Below are 19,445 nucleotides of genomic sequence, written 5' to 3'. Positions count from 1 at the left end.
GGGTACTACATATAATTTACTTGAAAATAAAAGAGAAGAAAACAGGTTGGGCATGGCAGCACATGACTATAATTCCAGTAATTTGGGAGACTGAGACAGGAGGGTTACAAGTTCAAGACCAGATTCAGGAACTTAGTGAAAACCTGTCTCAAAATTAAAAATAAAATAGGTAGGGGATGTGACTCAGTGGTAGAGTACCCTGGATTTAATCCCCAGTACTGAAAGAAAAAGAAGGGGAAGGGATGGAAATAGCATAGTATTAACTAAATACTATTAACCCTGGGTACTTAAAAGTCAAGGAATTCGAAGTTGCAAAAAGCTATAGCAGCCAGTCAATCCACATGCAGTAAAGGAATTCCATCTTTCCATTTTATGATTTCTCCTACCCTTTTTTATTCAAATGATTAAAGATTTTTTTCCCCCATTTTTCTTTTGGTTTAATTAATGTTCTCCTAGAAAACTAAGTGTGTAGATAATCCAATAAGTAAAAATAAATAAGAAATATCAAGTTGGGAGTGGGAGGGTTTAAGCTCACCTTTTGTGATCAAACCAAGATTTCAGATCTTTGGTCACTATTAAAACACAGAGGGAGGCAAAGTTGGGCCGAAGGTCTCAGACTCACATTTTCAGATCCAGAGAGAATGTCAATGTTAAAGTTCTTCCTACCCTGTGTCAAATGTATATACTAATGAAGACAGCTCTGGACAAATTATGTATTTTTTTTTAACAAAACAAAAAAACATTCTCAAAGGTCAAATCTGTTTGCTTTCACTCTGTACTAAATTCTTCTTATAATCTTGAAGATGCATATCTTTCCGTTCTCATTTCAAGTATTTCAAGATAAGCAGCGGCCACCATTTCCCACTGAAAAGTAATTTTATCATCCAGGAGTCAGAGGAAGGCATCTTCCGAGACCACAGACAGACTGGTCCTTTCTTTCAAGTTGTTCTACTCCCATTTCGCTTCTTTACTGAGCACTAAATGAGATGCCAGGCTTGAAGTCTCACAGCATTCAGTGGCGGGCACTGCAAAAAGAGCCGAGAGTTAGGCCCCTGCACACGGCACTGGAAACTGCACCCTCCTGCCTAAATCCAGCTTCTAACACCCAACATTCTGGCCCTCACGCACAGGGAAAGTAAATGCCCGGATTTTCAGCGCTCAGCTGCAGTGTTCTTGTATTTCTAGGAGCAATGATGCAGAGTTGAACAATCTTTTGCTGAACTGGATGTGTGGCCCTGGCCGGCAATATTTAGACACGTTTTCCTTTTCATTTAATTGAAATTAGCATGCTGTTTATTGCATTCCTTTTACCTTTCCTTAAGAATTTGCTTTTTCCTTCAATTGTTTGCACTGGTATCTTTTGAATTTCCTCCCTCCTATTTATTTTTTGGCATAAATAATAATTGGTGCTACAGCAGCAGCTTGATAAAGCTTTTTATTATGTTCCCTTTTGTCCAACAGCAATCATGGGGCACTAAAAAAGCTAAACAGTTTGTTCACAGCTACATGACAAAATAGAAGCAAGACTTTCAATAGGAGTTCATGCCTTACTTTTCCACACTGGGGTTTTGTTTGTTTGTTTAATTAAAGGTCTCAGACTCCTGTTATTTCTATTTATTTATTTATTTTTCTCTAAATCCTTTAGATATTTTTCTATCTTATTTTTATTTTTTTTTTCCTTAACTTGTGTTTACTTTGTTTTTGAAATGTCTTTTTGCTTCTATACTCACTTCTTACCATTTTGGTTTATGGATATGATTAAACAAGTTCATATTCTCTTAGTTCAGTAAAATGGTAATTTCCCTCTTCAGATCATTAATTAATTATAGCTAGTTAAAAAAACCTAACATTTCAACTGGGTTCAGTGGTACACATCTGTAATCCCAGTTACTCAGGAGGTTAAGGCATGAGGATTGTAGGTTTGAGGCCAGTCTCAGCAACTTAGCAAGGCCCTATGGACTTAATTAAGACCCTGTCTGAAAAGAAAAAGAGAAAAAAAAAAAGGGGGGGGGATGGGATGTGTCTCAGTGGTTAAGTGCCATTGGGTTTAATCCCCGGTACCAAACAAAGACAAAAACACCTAATAAAAACACCTAATATTCCTATTTATAAATCATATCCCTTCTCTACATTTTTCAGTGAAGTGCTAGAAATATTCATAACCTGTTTGAGAGAAAAAAAGACCTTGAGGATTTTTCTTTTCCCCAACCCCAAAGTAAATTACAAATACATTAAAAGATTTAAGAAACTTAATTTCCAGAGAAAAATTCCTTTAAATTAAAGCAATGTAAAATCCTCTACAAAGGAAAGATTAGCAATAGACTGATATAAATATAAATTTTAAATAATTTATATTTAAAATTATAATTTATTTGTGTTTCAAGGCAATAAAAAACTATGTTTACAACATACATGTCTGACAGTGTCATGTATAGACATCATACTAGTCAATAATAAATACATTAATGTCACAATATAAAAATAAGGAAAGAGTATGAATAGACAATTCTCAAAGGTAAGAAATCTATAAGTAGAAGAAAATCTAATTTATCCTCATCTTTAACCAAAGAAATAGAACTTAAAATAATAAGCCACTGCCATCGCTGCCCATAAAACAGCAAAATTTAAAAGTCAATTTAAATGCACGTCAAGAATGTGTGAGTACAGGTGATTTTAATTCCTTTTTCTTACAACTTCTAAACTTTGTAGGTTTCCTCTAATGAACTTGCATTATTTATATAATGAAAAAAATTAAAACATGAGTATATTTAATCTCTTCTAAGCACAAGACATGACTAGGAAGTGCCCAAATTTTTTACTATTTTTGATTCTACTGATTAGATTTCCTAATTCCACCATATTTCACTTAATCTAAATATTGCCTGTTCCTTGAAAATAAGAATTAACAAAAGCAGAGATTTTTTTTCCAAGTTCACGACATCCTACCATCATATTTCATGGCCAGGACAGAGAGTACTTACCATGATAAGGGCTATTTTGTGGAAAATACTGTCTGTAAGGTCAAGAGCTTGTGCAAGTTTAACTCTGTAGATGAACTTGGAGACATTGTCCGAGGTGTTAAGTGAAGTGCAGTAGAGTTGTTTAGGATTCAGGGGAAATGAATTTGCCATAATAAAGAGAAACTTTAAGATAAATAGGTTATCAAGAAGGATGTGTTTTTCTTTAGTGACAAATGTGTAGATTATAACCACTGATTTCAAAGCGCTAATCTCGGTAAAAACAATGTTAGAGTTTTTGTAAAGACCTCCTAAAATAGAATCCTTAGGGAAATAAAAGGTGACACTTAAGTCACCTTTGCCCATTATTATCCGAAGTTAATAATAGCCAAGCATTACAAGCAATTTACTTACATTATCCAATTAACCCTTTTAATAACCCTCTGAGATAGGGTTTGTTTTATAAAAGGAGAAAGTTGAGATGTAGCAAGTCTGGATGCCTCACCAAAGGTTCACCACAAAGGCTTGGAAAGGCAGGATTTCAGCCCAGATAAGTTTAACTGTAAAGATAAAATTTGTGCCAGAAATACTGTACTACCTCTTCATTGCACCACAGTGACCTTGACTTTCCCTCCACATAGGGCATTTATAATCTATCACAATCTGCCCACCCTCCTCTTGCTCTGGGAAGCAAAGCAGAAAGAGCTCGATTTTATATTCTAACTTGTATTGAATCTTTCCTCCACATTGGGTTTCTAAGTTGGTGATCTCTTCACTTATAAAATGAGGGGAAGTAATATTGAAAACACTATGAATATTGAGATACCATATGTGAAAGTCTTTATGACAGTACTTGGCAAATAATAAATATTTAACAAACGTTAGTTTCCTTTCTTCCTTCCCTTGCCAGGCTGACTTAGTAAGTCATGCAACTACATGAACATGCAACCATGGCTCTCGTCTTAGCACAGACTCCTTACACACTTCACACACTTAACACACTAAAGCAAATGGACCGTAGACATGGGGTCTCACAGGTGTGGCAGGATGTGCTGTGGGAAGCCAAAACAGAAGTTGACATACCCTAATGTTCTGATCATCTCGTTCCTGGATTTGGGCAGACTTCCCATAGCCCTGGAGGTCCTAAACTCTTGCCTCTCTCTCATCTCTGCTAAATGATCCTTTCTTCCATTTCCAAACCATATTTTTACACAACTGAACTTCTGATTAAATGGCTTCTCTGCCATTTCTCAAAGTTGTCTTATCATTTTCTCCATCTAAGCTATCTCTCTGAATTCACCTACTGAACCTTTACCTTCAGTGCTCAACTAAATGACTCCTCCATCACACATCAGCTCTGACCAACTAGGTGGAAGAGATCCCACCACCTACTAAACCAAAAGTGACTCTAGGTGTCACTCCATTGACAGATTGTAGACACTTTTGTCTTTTGAAGCTGAAAATTGAATGCAATCATAATTCAAAATGATATCTGATTAGGAATCCCTTCTTACTAAAATATCTACTGAAACCAGCAAAAATCAAATTTTCACAAGTACATTAAAAACTAAGGCCAATATAAAACCATTATCATAAGTGGGAAAGATTTTTCATGAGATTAAAGACCAGAAGAAAAGGATCAAGGAAATTGAAAAACTGCTTTCCCACTAAAAGTAGATTAAAATTCTTAATCTGAAAGTAGACCATTCTTTGCTTCTGCTCAGCTGTTTACCTCCTACTCAGAAACACAAGAAACCCTGTCCATACCGACAACAACCAAAAAATTTAAAAAGTGAAGGGGAGAGACACATGTCTCTATCAAGTAGGCATTATTTTATGGGGTATTCAGAATGCTTTCCCTAATTCCTGACCCAGTGAACCAAAAGGGAAGAATGGAATTTTATTGGATTATACAAAGAGCAATGAAGGGAAGGGAGGGAGGATGGGAATGGGAAAGACAATAGAATGAATCAGACATAATTTTCCTATGCTCATATATGAACACAAGACCAGTGTAACTCCACATCATGTTCAACCACAAGAATGGGAAGTTATACTCCTTGTATGTAGGATATGTCCAAATACATTCTGCGGTCATGATATCTAAAAAGAACAAATAAAAATAAGTAAATTAATTTTAAAGATTAATAACAGGATGAGAAAACATCTTTCAGGAACACAGTAAAACAAAAGCTAGACATGTCAATATTAAATTTTTAAAAGTCAGATGTGAGAACAAATATAGAATTAATAGGAAAGAAACATTGAAAAGATCTACAGTAAAGATAGATAACTCTGAATCGTTCAAATAATACATTGACTGAAATATATAAGGCCAAAACTATTCAAAATTAAGAAAAAGTATGTGATTATTGTGAAAGACCTACATCCATATCACAGGTTTTGACAAATCCGGAGGAAAACAGAAAAGAATATACTGAAATAGTATCCTTAATAACATGTAATGGTATAATAAGATGATATGTATGTTTGAATGTGCATTTGGACAGCACAGGGCTAACACACAGACATGCATAATCAAACTACCAGCAAAAGCATCTATGGAATGTTTAGAAAAAAATTATCAATGTTTCTCTCAAAGAATCAAGAAATCCCAACCATTAGAAGTCCATCTCTAATTTCCATGTCATATAATTAAACATTAATAAGGAAAATTAATGTTCAAGCACTTCAGTGACAATCAAGAATAAGAAGAAATTAAAACTATTTAGAGATTAAAATAATATTACCTATCAAACTGGAATTGCACTGAAGCTGCAACCACAGATTGGTAAGAAGAAAAGAGTGTTGGTGAGGATGTGGGGAAAAAGGCACACTCACACATTGCTGGTGGGACTGCAGATTGGTGCAACCATTATGGAAATTGGTATGGAGATTCCTCAGAAAACTTGGAATGGAACCACCATTTGATCCAGCTATCCCACTCCTTGGTTTATACCCAAAGGACTTAAAATCAGCATACTATGGTGACGCAGCCACATCAATGTTTATAGCAACTCAATTCACAATAGCTAAACTATGGAAACAACCTGGGTGTCCTTCAACGGATAAATTTATAAAGAAAATGTGGCATATATACACAATGGAATATTACTCAGCCTTAAAGAAAAATAAAATTATGGCATTTGCAGGTAAATGGATGCAGTTGGAGAATATCATGCTAAGCAAAGTAAACCAATCCCAAAAAACCAAAGGCCGAATGTTTTCTCTGATATGCAGATGCTAATTCACAATAAGGGGAGTGCTACGGAAGAATAGAGTTACTTTTGATTAGGTAGGGGGAGTAAGGGAGGGGAGGGTACAAGGGTAGGGAGGATAGTAGGATGAATCTGACATCGTTACCCTATGTATGCATATGACTACATAACTGGTATCATTAAACATCGTGTACAACCAGAATAATGAGAAATTATACTCCATTTATGCATGGTGTGTGTCAAAATGCATTCTACTGTCATGTATAACTAATTAGAATAAATAAAGAAAAGAATGATACTTTTTTTGTTCAGTGAGTTTTTGTATAGTCTCATACTTTTCCACTGTTTAAAATTAGGCTCTAACTCGTTAACTGTCTCCTGATGTGGCAATCCATAGCAAGTGTGTAAAACACCATTTGGTGGTATTAACCTGCTGGGCCTACTATCTAATCTTACTGTCTTTACTCTCACTTGTTTTGATCTGTTGTTCCCTCCTGTGCGACACCAACCACTCGGCACCATATTTAATCTCCTGACACATACCAAGGACCCCTTTAAATCTAGCAATTGGTACAAATGCAGTCTCAAACTTTGACCCTCAGTCTTTCTCATGCTATTTTGTAGGAACAGCCTTGCTTTCACTGTCACATGCTATTTTACAGTTATGTCCCCTTACAGCTCTCAGAACTGTAGGAGTCACTCACACCTTCCATTCCGGACACTGGGGTCTTCCTACGTTGGAAGAGCCCCACCTCACTTCCCAAAAAACAGGAGCAAAACTATAAAGGGGAATCCAATTGCAGCTGAGTTTATAAGCCTGTGATCTCTACAGTTTCTTATAAGTTACCACAGAATTAAGTAGCAGTGTATATATGCATTTCCACATAGATATGCATATGCGTGTAAATAAATGGAAGAGACAGAATCTATCCTTTAAGGATTCACTCAGAAGTTAAAAAAATTATATATATATATATATATATTTTAAACTTTTAAACTCTATTTTAAAATTTTATTAGTTGTAGATGGACACAATATCTTTGTTTTATTTATTTATTTTTATGTGGTGCAGAGAATCAAACCCAGAACCTCATACCGGCTAGGCAAGTGCTCTACCACTGAGCCACAGCACCAGTCCTAAACTCTATTTCAATGGCAATAAATTGAACCAAAAACAGAGATTGTGGTTTTTAATTTTTATTATGTTTTATTTAAAAACTAAAAGTATTTATTTGTGCAATATAATGTTTTGAAATATGTATACTTTGTGGAATGACTGAAACAAACAAGCTAATCAATAGATTCGTTACCTTGTGCCACTTTTTCATGATGAGAACACTCAAGACATTTTTTTCCTCTCTACCTCCTGTGTCCACTAAAATCATAAGCACAGTATATTGATGTCAAAAAATATTAGATGACTACATGACTTATTACTGGACTTTCAGGCATATGTGTAAGTAAAAATTGGTTTGTGTTACATCTGATTTTCTCAATTCAAAGGTGTTTACATTCTCTAAATTTTCCACTAAATATTATTAGTCTTCTTATTATTTCCATGACAACTACACCCATTAGTAAACTATAGTACGTGTTCTCTCTTTGGAGTTATTTCCAAAAATAAAATAGTTTTCTAAAAGGAATTATAAATAGTGGCTATAATCAATCATGGGACCAAAATATATATATATATATTTGGTCCTTATTTCTGTAAAAGTTCTCACTGAATTGCATGCATATACAGAAAAACCAATTTGTGTGATTAAAATAATCAAGTGATTTTTAACCTAATATTATTATTTTTCCATGTAGACGAGGATCCAACGTATCACTTACATTGGACATGAGTAGCTTGGGGAATGTCGAACCCTTCGTGGCCATTCCAACCCCACGGGAGAAGGTAGCCATGGAGTACCTGCAGTCGGCCAGCAGAATTCTCACAAGGTCACAGCTGAGGGATGTCGTGGCAAGCTCACATTTACTCCAAAGTGAATTTATGGTGAGCCTCCCATTTATTCTTCCTTCAGTATTTTTATACATTTGGAAAATGATAATTATCTGTGGAAATGATGCCACCCTAGGCTCAAGTGAATTACAGCAAACAAACATTCACAATAACGCATGATGGCTTTAGATCTACCCTGTCTGATCTCCATCGATTACATGTTCAGACTACACAGAAGTAGCTAAATTAAGGCAGAGTACGTAAAACAATGCGGTGGCACAAAGAAACTGGGCAGAGCAGGAGCATTTCAGACAGGATCCGGTGTGATCAGGTGATATGGCCGTAGACAGAAGGGGCATTTCAGGATAAAGAAAAAGGCTTGTTTTCACACTTTGTGAAATCAAATTGTTCAATTTAGCAGGAACATCAAAATCAAGGTAAGAAGTGGCAAAATTTGAGCCTCAAAAATATTTTTAAAAACATGTATGCATTTAGAAATGTGAGCTTGTTTTTTAGAAAGATCACTGTATCTTGAAAACGGAGAGAATCTATGATCCTACAAAGAAAATCTTTTAGGCCTACAAAGGTAGCCAAACACAATGAAGAGGTCAGGATTAATACCCAGCTTTTTAGCTTGACCAACAGGATGCATACGGTGCTCTTAAATAAAAGAAAGAACGCAAAAACAAGACCAAATGTGGGTTAAAAATGATGGTGACTTCCATTTTAGACCTATCAATATTCCCGGCAATAGCTTAATGCTTAATAACATATATTATTATTATTATTATTATTATTATTATTATTATTATATATTATATATGTATGTATATATAATTGTTGCCCAAAGGGAATATTAATTTGATAGATCACCTTTTGTCTTAAATCAGTTGTATACCTTAAGTCCTATAGGTTGAATAAAGTAAATTGATCATTCCTGGGTCAGTTCAGATATTTGCAGCCAGGCTAAGGTAAAAGATCTAGTACAGATAGACCAACTATTAGTCCTATCAACTATTTTTAGTTGTCCAAAGTAAAATACAACATGGAATTTTTAAAATCAGACTCTGCAGTGTGTCATATTGCTATATGAGAAGGAAATGAGACCTACATGGGCGAAAGAACCAATGATCGCACAGCTAACCAAAGGCACGCCAAATATTCTTTTTCTAGAACTGTGGTAGACCTTTGTTTGTGAAATAAGCCTTTAGCATAACCTAATTCCCTGAAAGAACAGGTAAGGCCAATAAGGAATATTAAGAAAAAAAGAGAATGCTGGAAGATGACAGATTGTCAGTGTGTCAGAAAACTGGAGGTAAAATGAAAGAGAAGGAAAGAATAGATATTACCTACTTCATGACTTGACAAAGCAGACTGACCTGTTTAAAATGACCGGGCATGAACATGTGTTTTCTATTGAACATTCAACAATTTTAGTTGTTTTGGTAACTTGGGACTGAGAAGTTAAAACATGTAGAACCATGAATATTATAAAAATCTAAAGTAACAGAAGTTAATGGAAAGTAAACTGTTCCCCTTTGTGGACTAACTCTCAAATTCATAATGTAGTCTGACTTTTCTCAAAGTTTCAGATTGACTGAAAACTTGCATAATTTGAATTAATTTATAGATGAGTTCTTCTACTTCAATGAATATTAGGGACTTGAGTTGTATTTTCCATTGGAGAAAATTAAGTAATAAAAATATTATTTTATGCAATTAAAGGAATTTATACTTAGCAGTCATTGAATAACACAAAAGTTATTTTATTCACATTAACCTTATTTAAGCAATCCTTTGGATAATTTTATGTTGGAACATTTGGTTTATATAACCAAATCCTAAAATATTTTTCTGAGCTCTTTTGAAAATTCTTGCCCATTGCCTCCTTTGTCCCTGTCAGCTAAAGACGCTCACATTTTTAGATCTAATGCCTTCACATAGAGACACTTCTATTCTAGTTGTTCCCTCTCCAATCATTTGAGGCCTATGACATATACTGACCAAATAGGGACATTTATATTATTAAGTGGGAGGAAGTATCTGGATGTCCTTCGCTAAAATATTTTGTATTTACAAGCACAAATGAAACAATCCAATTATAAACCTTTCCTTAATTAAAAAAAATTATATCATCACTGTTTGAATCAATAACAACAAAAACTCTTTCATATTTACCCCTTTAAGAGGGAGGTAATCTTCCTAGGAAATAATAACTAATATTAAAGAAGAAACCATCATAGTGAGATTTTTTTGGTACTCTACTTACATAAAGATTTTTTTAAAAACCTGAATACATTGTAAAAAATCTACTTTTCAGCTATCTATGTCATGCCAGCAATTATATCACAACATGATTCTTAAAATCTAAGCATTTTTTGTCTCTCTAATGGCTGCATATAAAATAATACCTTCTGACACAGAGCACTGCTTCTTAGAAGTCAGCTTGACAGGGTGCACCCAGCATGTTTATGAAAGGAAGGGTGTGGGTCAGCCAGAGGTGGCAGTCTGTTGTTTTATAAATGACTTTGAAGTCCAATAGAGCGTGGATCAAATGACCCCCTGTGAAGATATTCTTTGTGTCAGCATTAGATACACTAATTTGATATCATTTATTTTTGCAGGAAATACCAATGAACTTTGTGGATCCCAAAGAAATTGACATTCCACGTCATGGAACTAAAAATCGCTATAAGACCATTTTGCCAAGTAAGTTTCTTGATTCAGTAATTTGCATTGCAAAGCACATGGCAAACCTTCTTCATTCACCTTGGCTTCACCATTTCCAGGTCTCACAAAGCCCACATGCGCACCACATTTGTACTTACAGCCACATATCAAAACTAATAATAGTCATTAAAGTGGTGTAAATAATTTCATTTTATATTACTCATATTATGATGATCTAATTCCAGTAGATACATGATTGTAAAACTTTATTGTCCTGTACATTATGGTCAATTGATTTTTATCAAGAGTATCAGACAATTCAATAGGTTAAGGAGAATCTTTTCAACAAATGATGCTGGGACAATTTACTCCCCTCAGCAAAAAAAAAAAAAAATGAAATTGAACCCTGCCTCATACCATGTACAAAATTAATTCACACTGGATCAGATACCTACATATTAGGTAGGAGCTAAAATAATAAAACTTCTAAGATTAAAAAGGTGTAAATCTTCATGATCTTGAATTAGTCAATGGTTTCTTTAATTTGACAGGAAAAGTACACACAACTAAAAATAATAAATTAAAGTACATAAAATTTTAAAGTGTGCTTCAAATGATACCATCAAGAAAAGAAAAGGCAACCCTCAGTATAGGAGACAATATTTTCGAATCATCTCTTTACTAAGGAAATTGTACCTACAGTATATAAAGAACTCTTACGACTCAATATTAAAGGACAACCCAATTTAAAAATGGGCAAAAGACTTAAACAGAAGTCTATCTTCTGCAAAGAAGATAAACAAATGATCAATAAGCATGTAAGCATATTAGCCATCAGGGAATCAAAATCACATTGAGATATCATTTCATGCCACTAAGATGATTATAATATAAAAGATAGATAATGAAAAAAACATTGGCAAGGATGCAGAGCAATTGTAACCTTAAAACATCACTAGTAGGACTGCAAAGTGTTACAGCTATTTAAGTTAATAGTCTGCAGTTCATCAAAAGATAAAACCTCAGTTACTCTATGAGCCAACCATTCCACTCCTAAGTATACACCCAAGAGGAGCAAAACATTTGTCCACATAAAAAAAATACACACACAATGTTCATAGCAGTATTATTAATAGCCAAAAAGTGGGAACAATAAAATGTCTATCAACTGATGAACAGGAAATGAAATTCAGTATATCCAAATTCATATTTTGTATGAATAGTCTGAATTTATATGGAATGAATAATAAGGAACCAGGTACTAATATATACTGGAAAATGGATAAACTTTAAAATATTTTGCTAAATGAAAGAAAACAGCATAAATTACATCATATTTTGTAATTCCACTTGTATGAAATGTTCAGCAATCAAATCTATGAAGATAGAAAGCAAATCAGTGATTGCCCAGTGTTTGGTGGGATGGGAATGACTGCTAAAGGGTATGGAGTTTATTGGGAGAATCATGAGAATGTTAAAAAATTGGTCATGGTGATATTTTCAGGATGCTATAGGGGAAAAATAACTGGGGTGGCATGCTAATGGATAAATCATATAGAATGTGGATTATATCTCAGCCATATAATTACCACTGTGCATAACTATCATGTACCATCTGTGTTGGAAAACCAGAGCCCTCTGTCCAAGCCCTGGGGTTTTGTTTAAGTAGGTCTTCCCTTGAGTCCAGGAAACTGCTTCTAGCAAACATCCAGGTGATTCTGATACAACTGATACCAGAACACACTTTGAGATATACTACTATAAATTATGTTCAAGTTAAAATTGGTTGCATGAAATTTACCAGTGTCAAGCAATGAGCTAGATGCCAGGAATGAGGAACATTCTCATAAGGAATGAGAAACAGTCAGTAAGATCAAGGAGCTCGTGAACTAGAGAGGAGAGACGTATAAATGAGTAAGCATCCTCAATGTCATAAGAGCCACAATAGAGCTATGGTGTAAGAGGTGCAGGGGTATAGAAAGCACTGAGTAATTAATTCTGCCTAAAGCAGGCAAAAACATTTTGAAGAAGAAGTAACATTCTCCATCACTCAACAAACAGATATAGTTGGGATTTGGGCCAAATACATAAACATCTCAAGGCAATAGCTCAGCAAAGATGGAGCTACATAGACTTCTTTAAAGTATCAACATTGAAATAGTTTTAATTCCTTTAATTCATTCATAAAACAGCAAAAAAATTCTTCATATTTATAATAGATATATATTTAAATTCAAATACTTGAGGAATTTCTGGTTTTCGTTTTTGTGTTTGCAGTGCTGGGGATCAAAATCAGCGCCTTGTCCATGTAAGGCAAAGTACACTGCCACTGAGCTAGATCCCCAGCCCAGAATTACTGTTAATGCTGTCTCCAGGCCTCCCCTTCTGGTGGAATGGTACACTCCACTGTACCATTCTGACTAGTCTCCATAGTCAGATCCATTTGCCTCAGCTCTGAGCACTGTTGAAAGATATTTTATGAGTACAACTGGCTACAAGGGATGAAAGTGCTCTGGTTAAGAATTGGTTCTTTCTCACTGCTACAATTTTCATCTAAAATATACTGAACATTAAGTAATTCATCCACCACAATTATTATATATACAGGAACTGTCATATAATTTCAGAAGGATTTGGAAATTACTAGGATTATTTCAAAGCTTGGCCTTCTCCGTTTCCTGCCCTGATGATATCAAACAACTGCTCCACAGCCCTGTGTCAGCTTTTCCATTCCCAGAACTGGGTGGACTGCTCTCTCCACCAGGGCACCTGTGCTGACAACTCATGTTGTGAATGATGGATTTTCTGTTGGAAGTGCCTGCAGCCTGAATACCCCACCCACTCCTGTTGCACGAAATACAACTTAGCAAATGGAGTTTTGACAAGGCACATTCTTGGTTGAAAATTATTATAAAAGACTGAAATGAAACAGGCAAAGTTGTTTTTATTTTAGAAAGTAATAGGAGATAAATTTAACACATTACATAAATTGATGATTAGCCATTGACCAAGATTTGAAACCTTGTTTGTTTTTATCGTTTTAATCTATAATAAACTCCTCCTATGTTTAAAATTTTGGTAGTCTATACACAATAGTCATGCCATATAATTCTGAGGATTTTTGTTGTACAGAGATACCAAGAACTAGTTCAATTTTAACTATTTCTCTGAGGACAGGACAATATTAACCTGACTCAGAAGTGCTAAAGTCAAGTTTATATCAAATTATTTTGTAATATAAATACCAGTCATAAAAACGTGTCTATCCAAAATCACAAAAGCAATAGGGAAAAAGTCTGATGATCATATATCAATATGAAATTATTAGCACCCAATGGAGTAAAATAATAAAAATTATACATACTTCTTCCATGCAGTCATTTATACAAATATAAGGCAATACATACAAAATTAAAGAACACTTTTTACTCTATTCTTTTTTATTTAAAAATGTAATGTCTAGTTATGTTTTCCACTTAAATTATGCTTTTTATATTTTTATATTAAGTATTACTACAAAGTAGATATGCAAACAAGCGAACCACTCTTTAAGTCAACAGGTTGAGTCAGATTTCTAGTCCATGAAAAAATACTCACAATTTGTAACAGGCTACTAAATCTTCCTTTGTCATTCTTTTCTTCATCCCCAAAAAGCAGTGATAATAATACTAGCTTCCAAGGACAGCAAATGAATTAAATGATATTGTATGAAAAATGATAAGCAAAGTTCCAACTAATAGTAAGGTACTCTTGGTTTCTGTTTCCCCTCTCTCACTAAATGAGGAAGAATCCATCAGTCCCAGAATAAGTTGTGAGAAATGCTCTTCTATGTAGAGAAGGGTTCAAAGCTTCAAATGTAGAGTAGTCAAGAGACCTCTTATAATTTTTAACATGCTTTTTATAACTGGTCTTCCATCTAATCATCATCAACTCTCTACAACTATGGAGATGTTCTCTATTTCCAATACGATAGCCCATTAGCCACCTGCAGCAATTGAGCACTTGAAGAATAGAGCTAATGCAACTGAGGAACTGATTTGTAAATTTTATTTCATTTTAGATAAATTAGTTAACTTCATATGACTAATTGACTACTGCATTAGACAGTGCAGGTTTGGAGTCCTCTCTCTCTTTTGCAGTCACCTTGAACATATAACCAATACCTTCCTTTCCTCCCATTTCCCATTTATGTTGTTGATTCATCTTTTAAAACCATCCTATTCTCTTCCCTGACTTTGTCCACATGCTGCAGTGATATACTTTTCCCCATCTAACCACTTTATCTCGTGATTTCAAAGCTCAAATGCACTTCTTTCTGGAAGGAAAATCTTGGCACAGACTAACCTTTGATAAAATCTCATGTCAATCAAAATATCAGGATCTAGATACCATTTTGTCTGTTAAACAGAAAATTTAAGATTACAGCTTGCAATTTAGAAAGACCAAGGTGGGGAAATTCCATAAATATAAATTGGACAGAACAAATTTTAATACAGATTTGATGAAACAAATCTATATTTATGTCCAATAAAGCTGAGAGGAAAGATGAAAAAGGAAGGAAAAAGGAAGGGAGAGAAAGAAGGAGGAATTGTTGGAAATAAGGAAAAAAGAAAAAGAGATAGGAAGAAGAAAAAAAGGAGAGAGCAAAAGAAAGAGAAGAATAATGATCAGTATTCAAACAATATGCGTAATTGTTACTGTTACCACCCTGATTACCATTAATACTATGCTAAGTATTTAACATAGCTCAGAAATATTTGTTTAAAATGATCACAGTGAATTTGACTAATATGTAGACTTGAATGGATAACATTAATAAAATTCTTGCAGTAGTGATGAAAATGGTGATGATGATAATGATGACGACAGTGATGGTAAATTATTTTTTAATCCTTGACTGTTTTAATAGTCTAATTCAATATATTGAAAAGCTTTATTTGGAAATCTATATTTTCCCCTATTCAGTCATATGTTGTGCTCTTGCTTTAAAAATAAAATAGTATTTGGAAACCCCTAAATACTTGGAAATTACTATAAATTACTAATTTCCAACATCAACTTCAGCTTGACATGGAATCACTTCTGCATAGTTTAAAAAATTGGGTTCCCAGTGAATCATGTACATCATAAGTGTTACAAAACTGAAGGAAGTGGGCCTCTTTTCAAACCTGAGTGGTTTTAGGGCGTTCATGGAAACTTCTAATAATCAGTGGATACTAAAAGGAATGAAAGTTTGCTGGTTTCCTTTTCCGAGGAAAGAAAAAAAAATCTGGAAAGTCAAAAGCAGTGTTTTAACTATTTCTAACAGAAATTAATTCTAGTATTAAACTTTCTATGAACACAGACCAGACAGAAATCATGTAGGATACAAAAGTGAATTACATAAATCTTTGCTCTCAAGGGATTTGCCACAAACCATTCAGGGTAGGCAGAAATTTAAGCACTCAAAATGCAGAATGATAAATACTGAAACAAAATTCAGGGAGTCTAAGCAAAATAATAAATGGTGAGTGCCGTCTGGTAAGGCCAGGGAGGGCCTCAGAAAGATATATCACTTGAACTGAGCCCTGAATAATGGGGAAGACGACTTCACCAGGCAGAGGAGGCAGAGCGTAGGGTATAATATGTGCAAATGCCTGGAAGCTATGAGTACGTGGAATATTTGGGTGATTGCCCTGGATCCATGGAGCTAGGTCAAAAGATCCACATGGGAAAGTGCCTATGGAGAAAATGTCATTGAAGACCTGCTGTGCTCCACTAAGTAAGAAACTTGGATTTTATCCTCTAGGTCTGCACTGTCCAGGAGAACAACTATTAGCCACATATGGCCACATAAATTTAAATTTAAATGAATTAAAAGTAATTAAAATGTTCATTCCTCAATTCACATTAACCACATGTCAAGAGTTCAATGACCACATGTAGCTAGTGGGAACACTTGGTAAGTAGAGATAGCCTGTTCCAAACAGTGGAATGGATTTGGAACAGACAGAGTTTGTTGCAGACAATATAGAAGAAATCAGTACAATGGATAATTTAGTCTATCTAGGCCGGTCTAATCACTGTAGGCAATCCGATGGCAATCCTGGGGCTTAATTTTAGAATAAAAGGAATACCTTTTATTGTATGACCAAGAATTTTTCTTCTGAGATTCTTGATATTTAGCAAACGTGAACTTTGACCCTAAGAAAGCCTGAATTCAACTTCTGAATGTGCACAAAACCTAGATGTGCAGAATACACCTATTCTATTTAATGCCTCCCTAGGCAGAACAGATTTGTGATAATACTGTTCCTACCTGATATCTTTTGCCAAAATTTTTAATATATATATGTGTGTATTATATATATATATGTGTGTGTATATATATATATGTATATATATATATATATATATATACGTATATTTAGCATTAAACAACCCAGCATAGTAATGGTTTAAATAAATTGGAAATGTATTTCCCTCCAGGTATAAACTTCCCAGTCAGTATGACAGCTTTGCCAGATTATGCATCTAGACTTTTCTCTGGTTATTCAGTGTCCCCAGGGTCTGACCTTTCTTTGCATGCTGAGATGCTGGTCACTGCAACCATGTTTCAAGCAGCAGGATGGAGTAGAAGTGGAAGAAGGAGAGTCTCACCCCTCACTTCACTTCCTTGGTGTGAAAATCACACACATCCCTGCTCTCACCTTTCCCAGTGAGAACTTAGTCATGTGACCACAACTAATTGCAAAGGATGATGATAATAAGAGGAGTCTTATGGTGTGCATTGTACCGAGGTCCTGGCTGGAACCTGGGTGGGATCGTTTTACTAAAGAAAGAGGGAGTGAATACCAGGAGACAACCATCTTTTATACACATCTGGGTGTGTGGGTGTGTGTGCGTGTGCTATACATGCTATTGTGTGCTCCAGCTGATGACAGCATAAATGCCATATGGCACCACACATGCTCAACAAGATGCTCTAGGGGACTACACAGCCAAAAGCTCCCAGTCAGGGCCCTTCCTCCCTGTTATCGTTAATGGAGTGTGTTCAGTGAATCCTGTTGTTTGCTCCACTGTGGCTTCTCTTTCAGCTTGTTTTTTATTTTGTATTCTGCAAAGAATTTTGATCCATATGACTGACAAAAGATATGCAAAGAAAAATAGAGTCATTTCACTCTGAATGTTAAAATACAGCTCACAGGAGTTCAAAGAACTTTTTTAGGGCAAGGGGAGGGGAAAGATGAGAGAACAAAAACTGCCTACCACAAGTCCTTTGACATTATGAAGGGCTTGGTAAATTTTATTCAGAACAAGAGGTTTTACCAACAGGGATAAATTTAGGTGTGGGATAGCAGGTGCAGGTAGAGGCTAAAGCTTATATTTAGAGGATATGTTTTTTTAAATGCATAAAACATCATGAAGATAAAATTATGTGCAAGTTCTTTTTTGAAAATGGCCTGTGCACATGAAGGTAACCAGCTATTGCCATTGTAGGAAATATAGACAGCTGTCATGACTTCATGACTTCTGGAAGAAATGAGGTGCATTTGAATGATTAGTGCCAGCTTCTGACTCCTAGAACCTACACTGTGAGGGTTCCAGGTGATAAACTGACATTGGAAACATTGCAGTGGCCCCATTCTGTGCTCTAAGGAGGAGGGCACTCTGCTTCAGGATCATTTTTCCCAACACAACCCTTCAGGAGGAATTCCAATAAAAGCCAGAGGCGCCCATCCCAAGAGAGAGCTCCATGTTGCTGAGCCTAGTCCACAGTCCCTGGTCTACAGTAAGGTTCTGTTCTGACTTAACTAGTCCTGATCCAGTCCTCTAAGTACCCTGTAGTCATCCTGCTTCCTTTAGATCATCCAAAAGAGCACACCAGGAATTTGTGCAACGTGTTTTAGATGAAACCGAATGAAGTCCTGCTACTATGAAGCAGGGCATTACTTAGGGGTGTTCCCATTGATTTCTAGGATTTATTGACATCTCCTGGATTGTGATTACTTCCACCTGGCAGGACCAGGAGCTCTTCTACCTGTGCCTTATCAGATCAGTATCTTGGTCTTCACATGTTACACTGTAATTTCAAGCAGAATGAGGCTTCTCTTGCTAAAACAAGATCTCTTACAGATCAAATCAGCTTTATCCATCCCTGGATGGAAACTCCCATTACTTCAAAAATATGCTTTCACTTCAAATATCCTAGGGACTTATGAGTGAAATTTAGATCTACATTTTCAACATCGCCTTTGATAAGGGCCTTTATGACTCTAACTTTAATAACCTGGGTGCAATCTCTGCTTTATTTCTTCTGAGCTACATGACCTTGGGTGAGTTACCTAACCCTACTATGCTTCCCTTAACTAATCTGGATAAAGAGAATGTTAAGAGTATCTACTTTATAAAATCATGATAATTGACAGAATATGTAAAAGATTGATAGTTGCTCTATTCCTGCCATACATTCAACCCACAGTGAATGCAATGGCAACAGTGGTGCTGCCACTCCAGTGTTTGGTGACTGCCCCCTTATTTTTCCTCATATTACCTATTCATTACTATCTAACAAATTATCCTGAAATTTAGTGGTTTAAAGCACTAAACATCTCTCACAATTTTCATGCATCAGGAAATGGCTTGGTTGGATGGTTCTGGCACAGGATAATCCGT

At 35.3% G+C, this 19,445-nt stretch overlaps 1 protein-coding gene across 3 annotated transcripts in view; it reads left to right on the top strand.

Moving 5' to 3' along the window:
- Ptprr (protein tyrosine phosphatase receptor type R) overlaps window positions 1–19,445 on the top strand; it is a 257,549-nt gene that overhangs the window by 204,252 nt on the left and 33,852 nt on the right. For all 3 annotated transcript variants that reach the window (XM_047551730.1, XM_047551732.1, XM_047551733.1), the window contains 2 exons: window positions 7,988–8,174; window positions 10,745–10,829. In XM_047551730.1, the coding sequence (XP_047407686.1) occupies window positions 7,988–8,174; window positions 10,745–10,829 (272 nt within the window). The remainder of the gene's footprint in view (window positions 1–7,987; window positions 8,175–10,744; window positions 10,830–19,445) is intronic.

The sequence above is a fragment of the Sciurus carolinensis genome, chromosome 4, assembly GCF_902686445.1.
Source record: "Sciurus carolinensis chromosome 4, mSciCar1.2, whole genome shotgun sequence".
Taxonomy (NCBI): Eukaryota; Metazoa; Chordata; class Mammalia; order Rodentia; family Sciuridae; genus Sciurus; species Sciurus carolinensis.
Note: the sequence above shows the minus strand (reverse complement) of the source record. Positions and strands in the feature narration are given on the sequence as shown.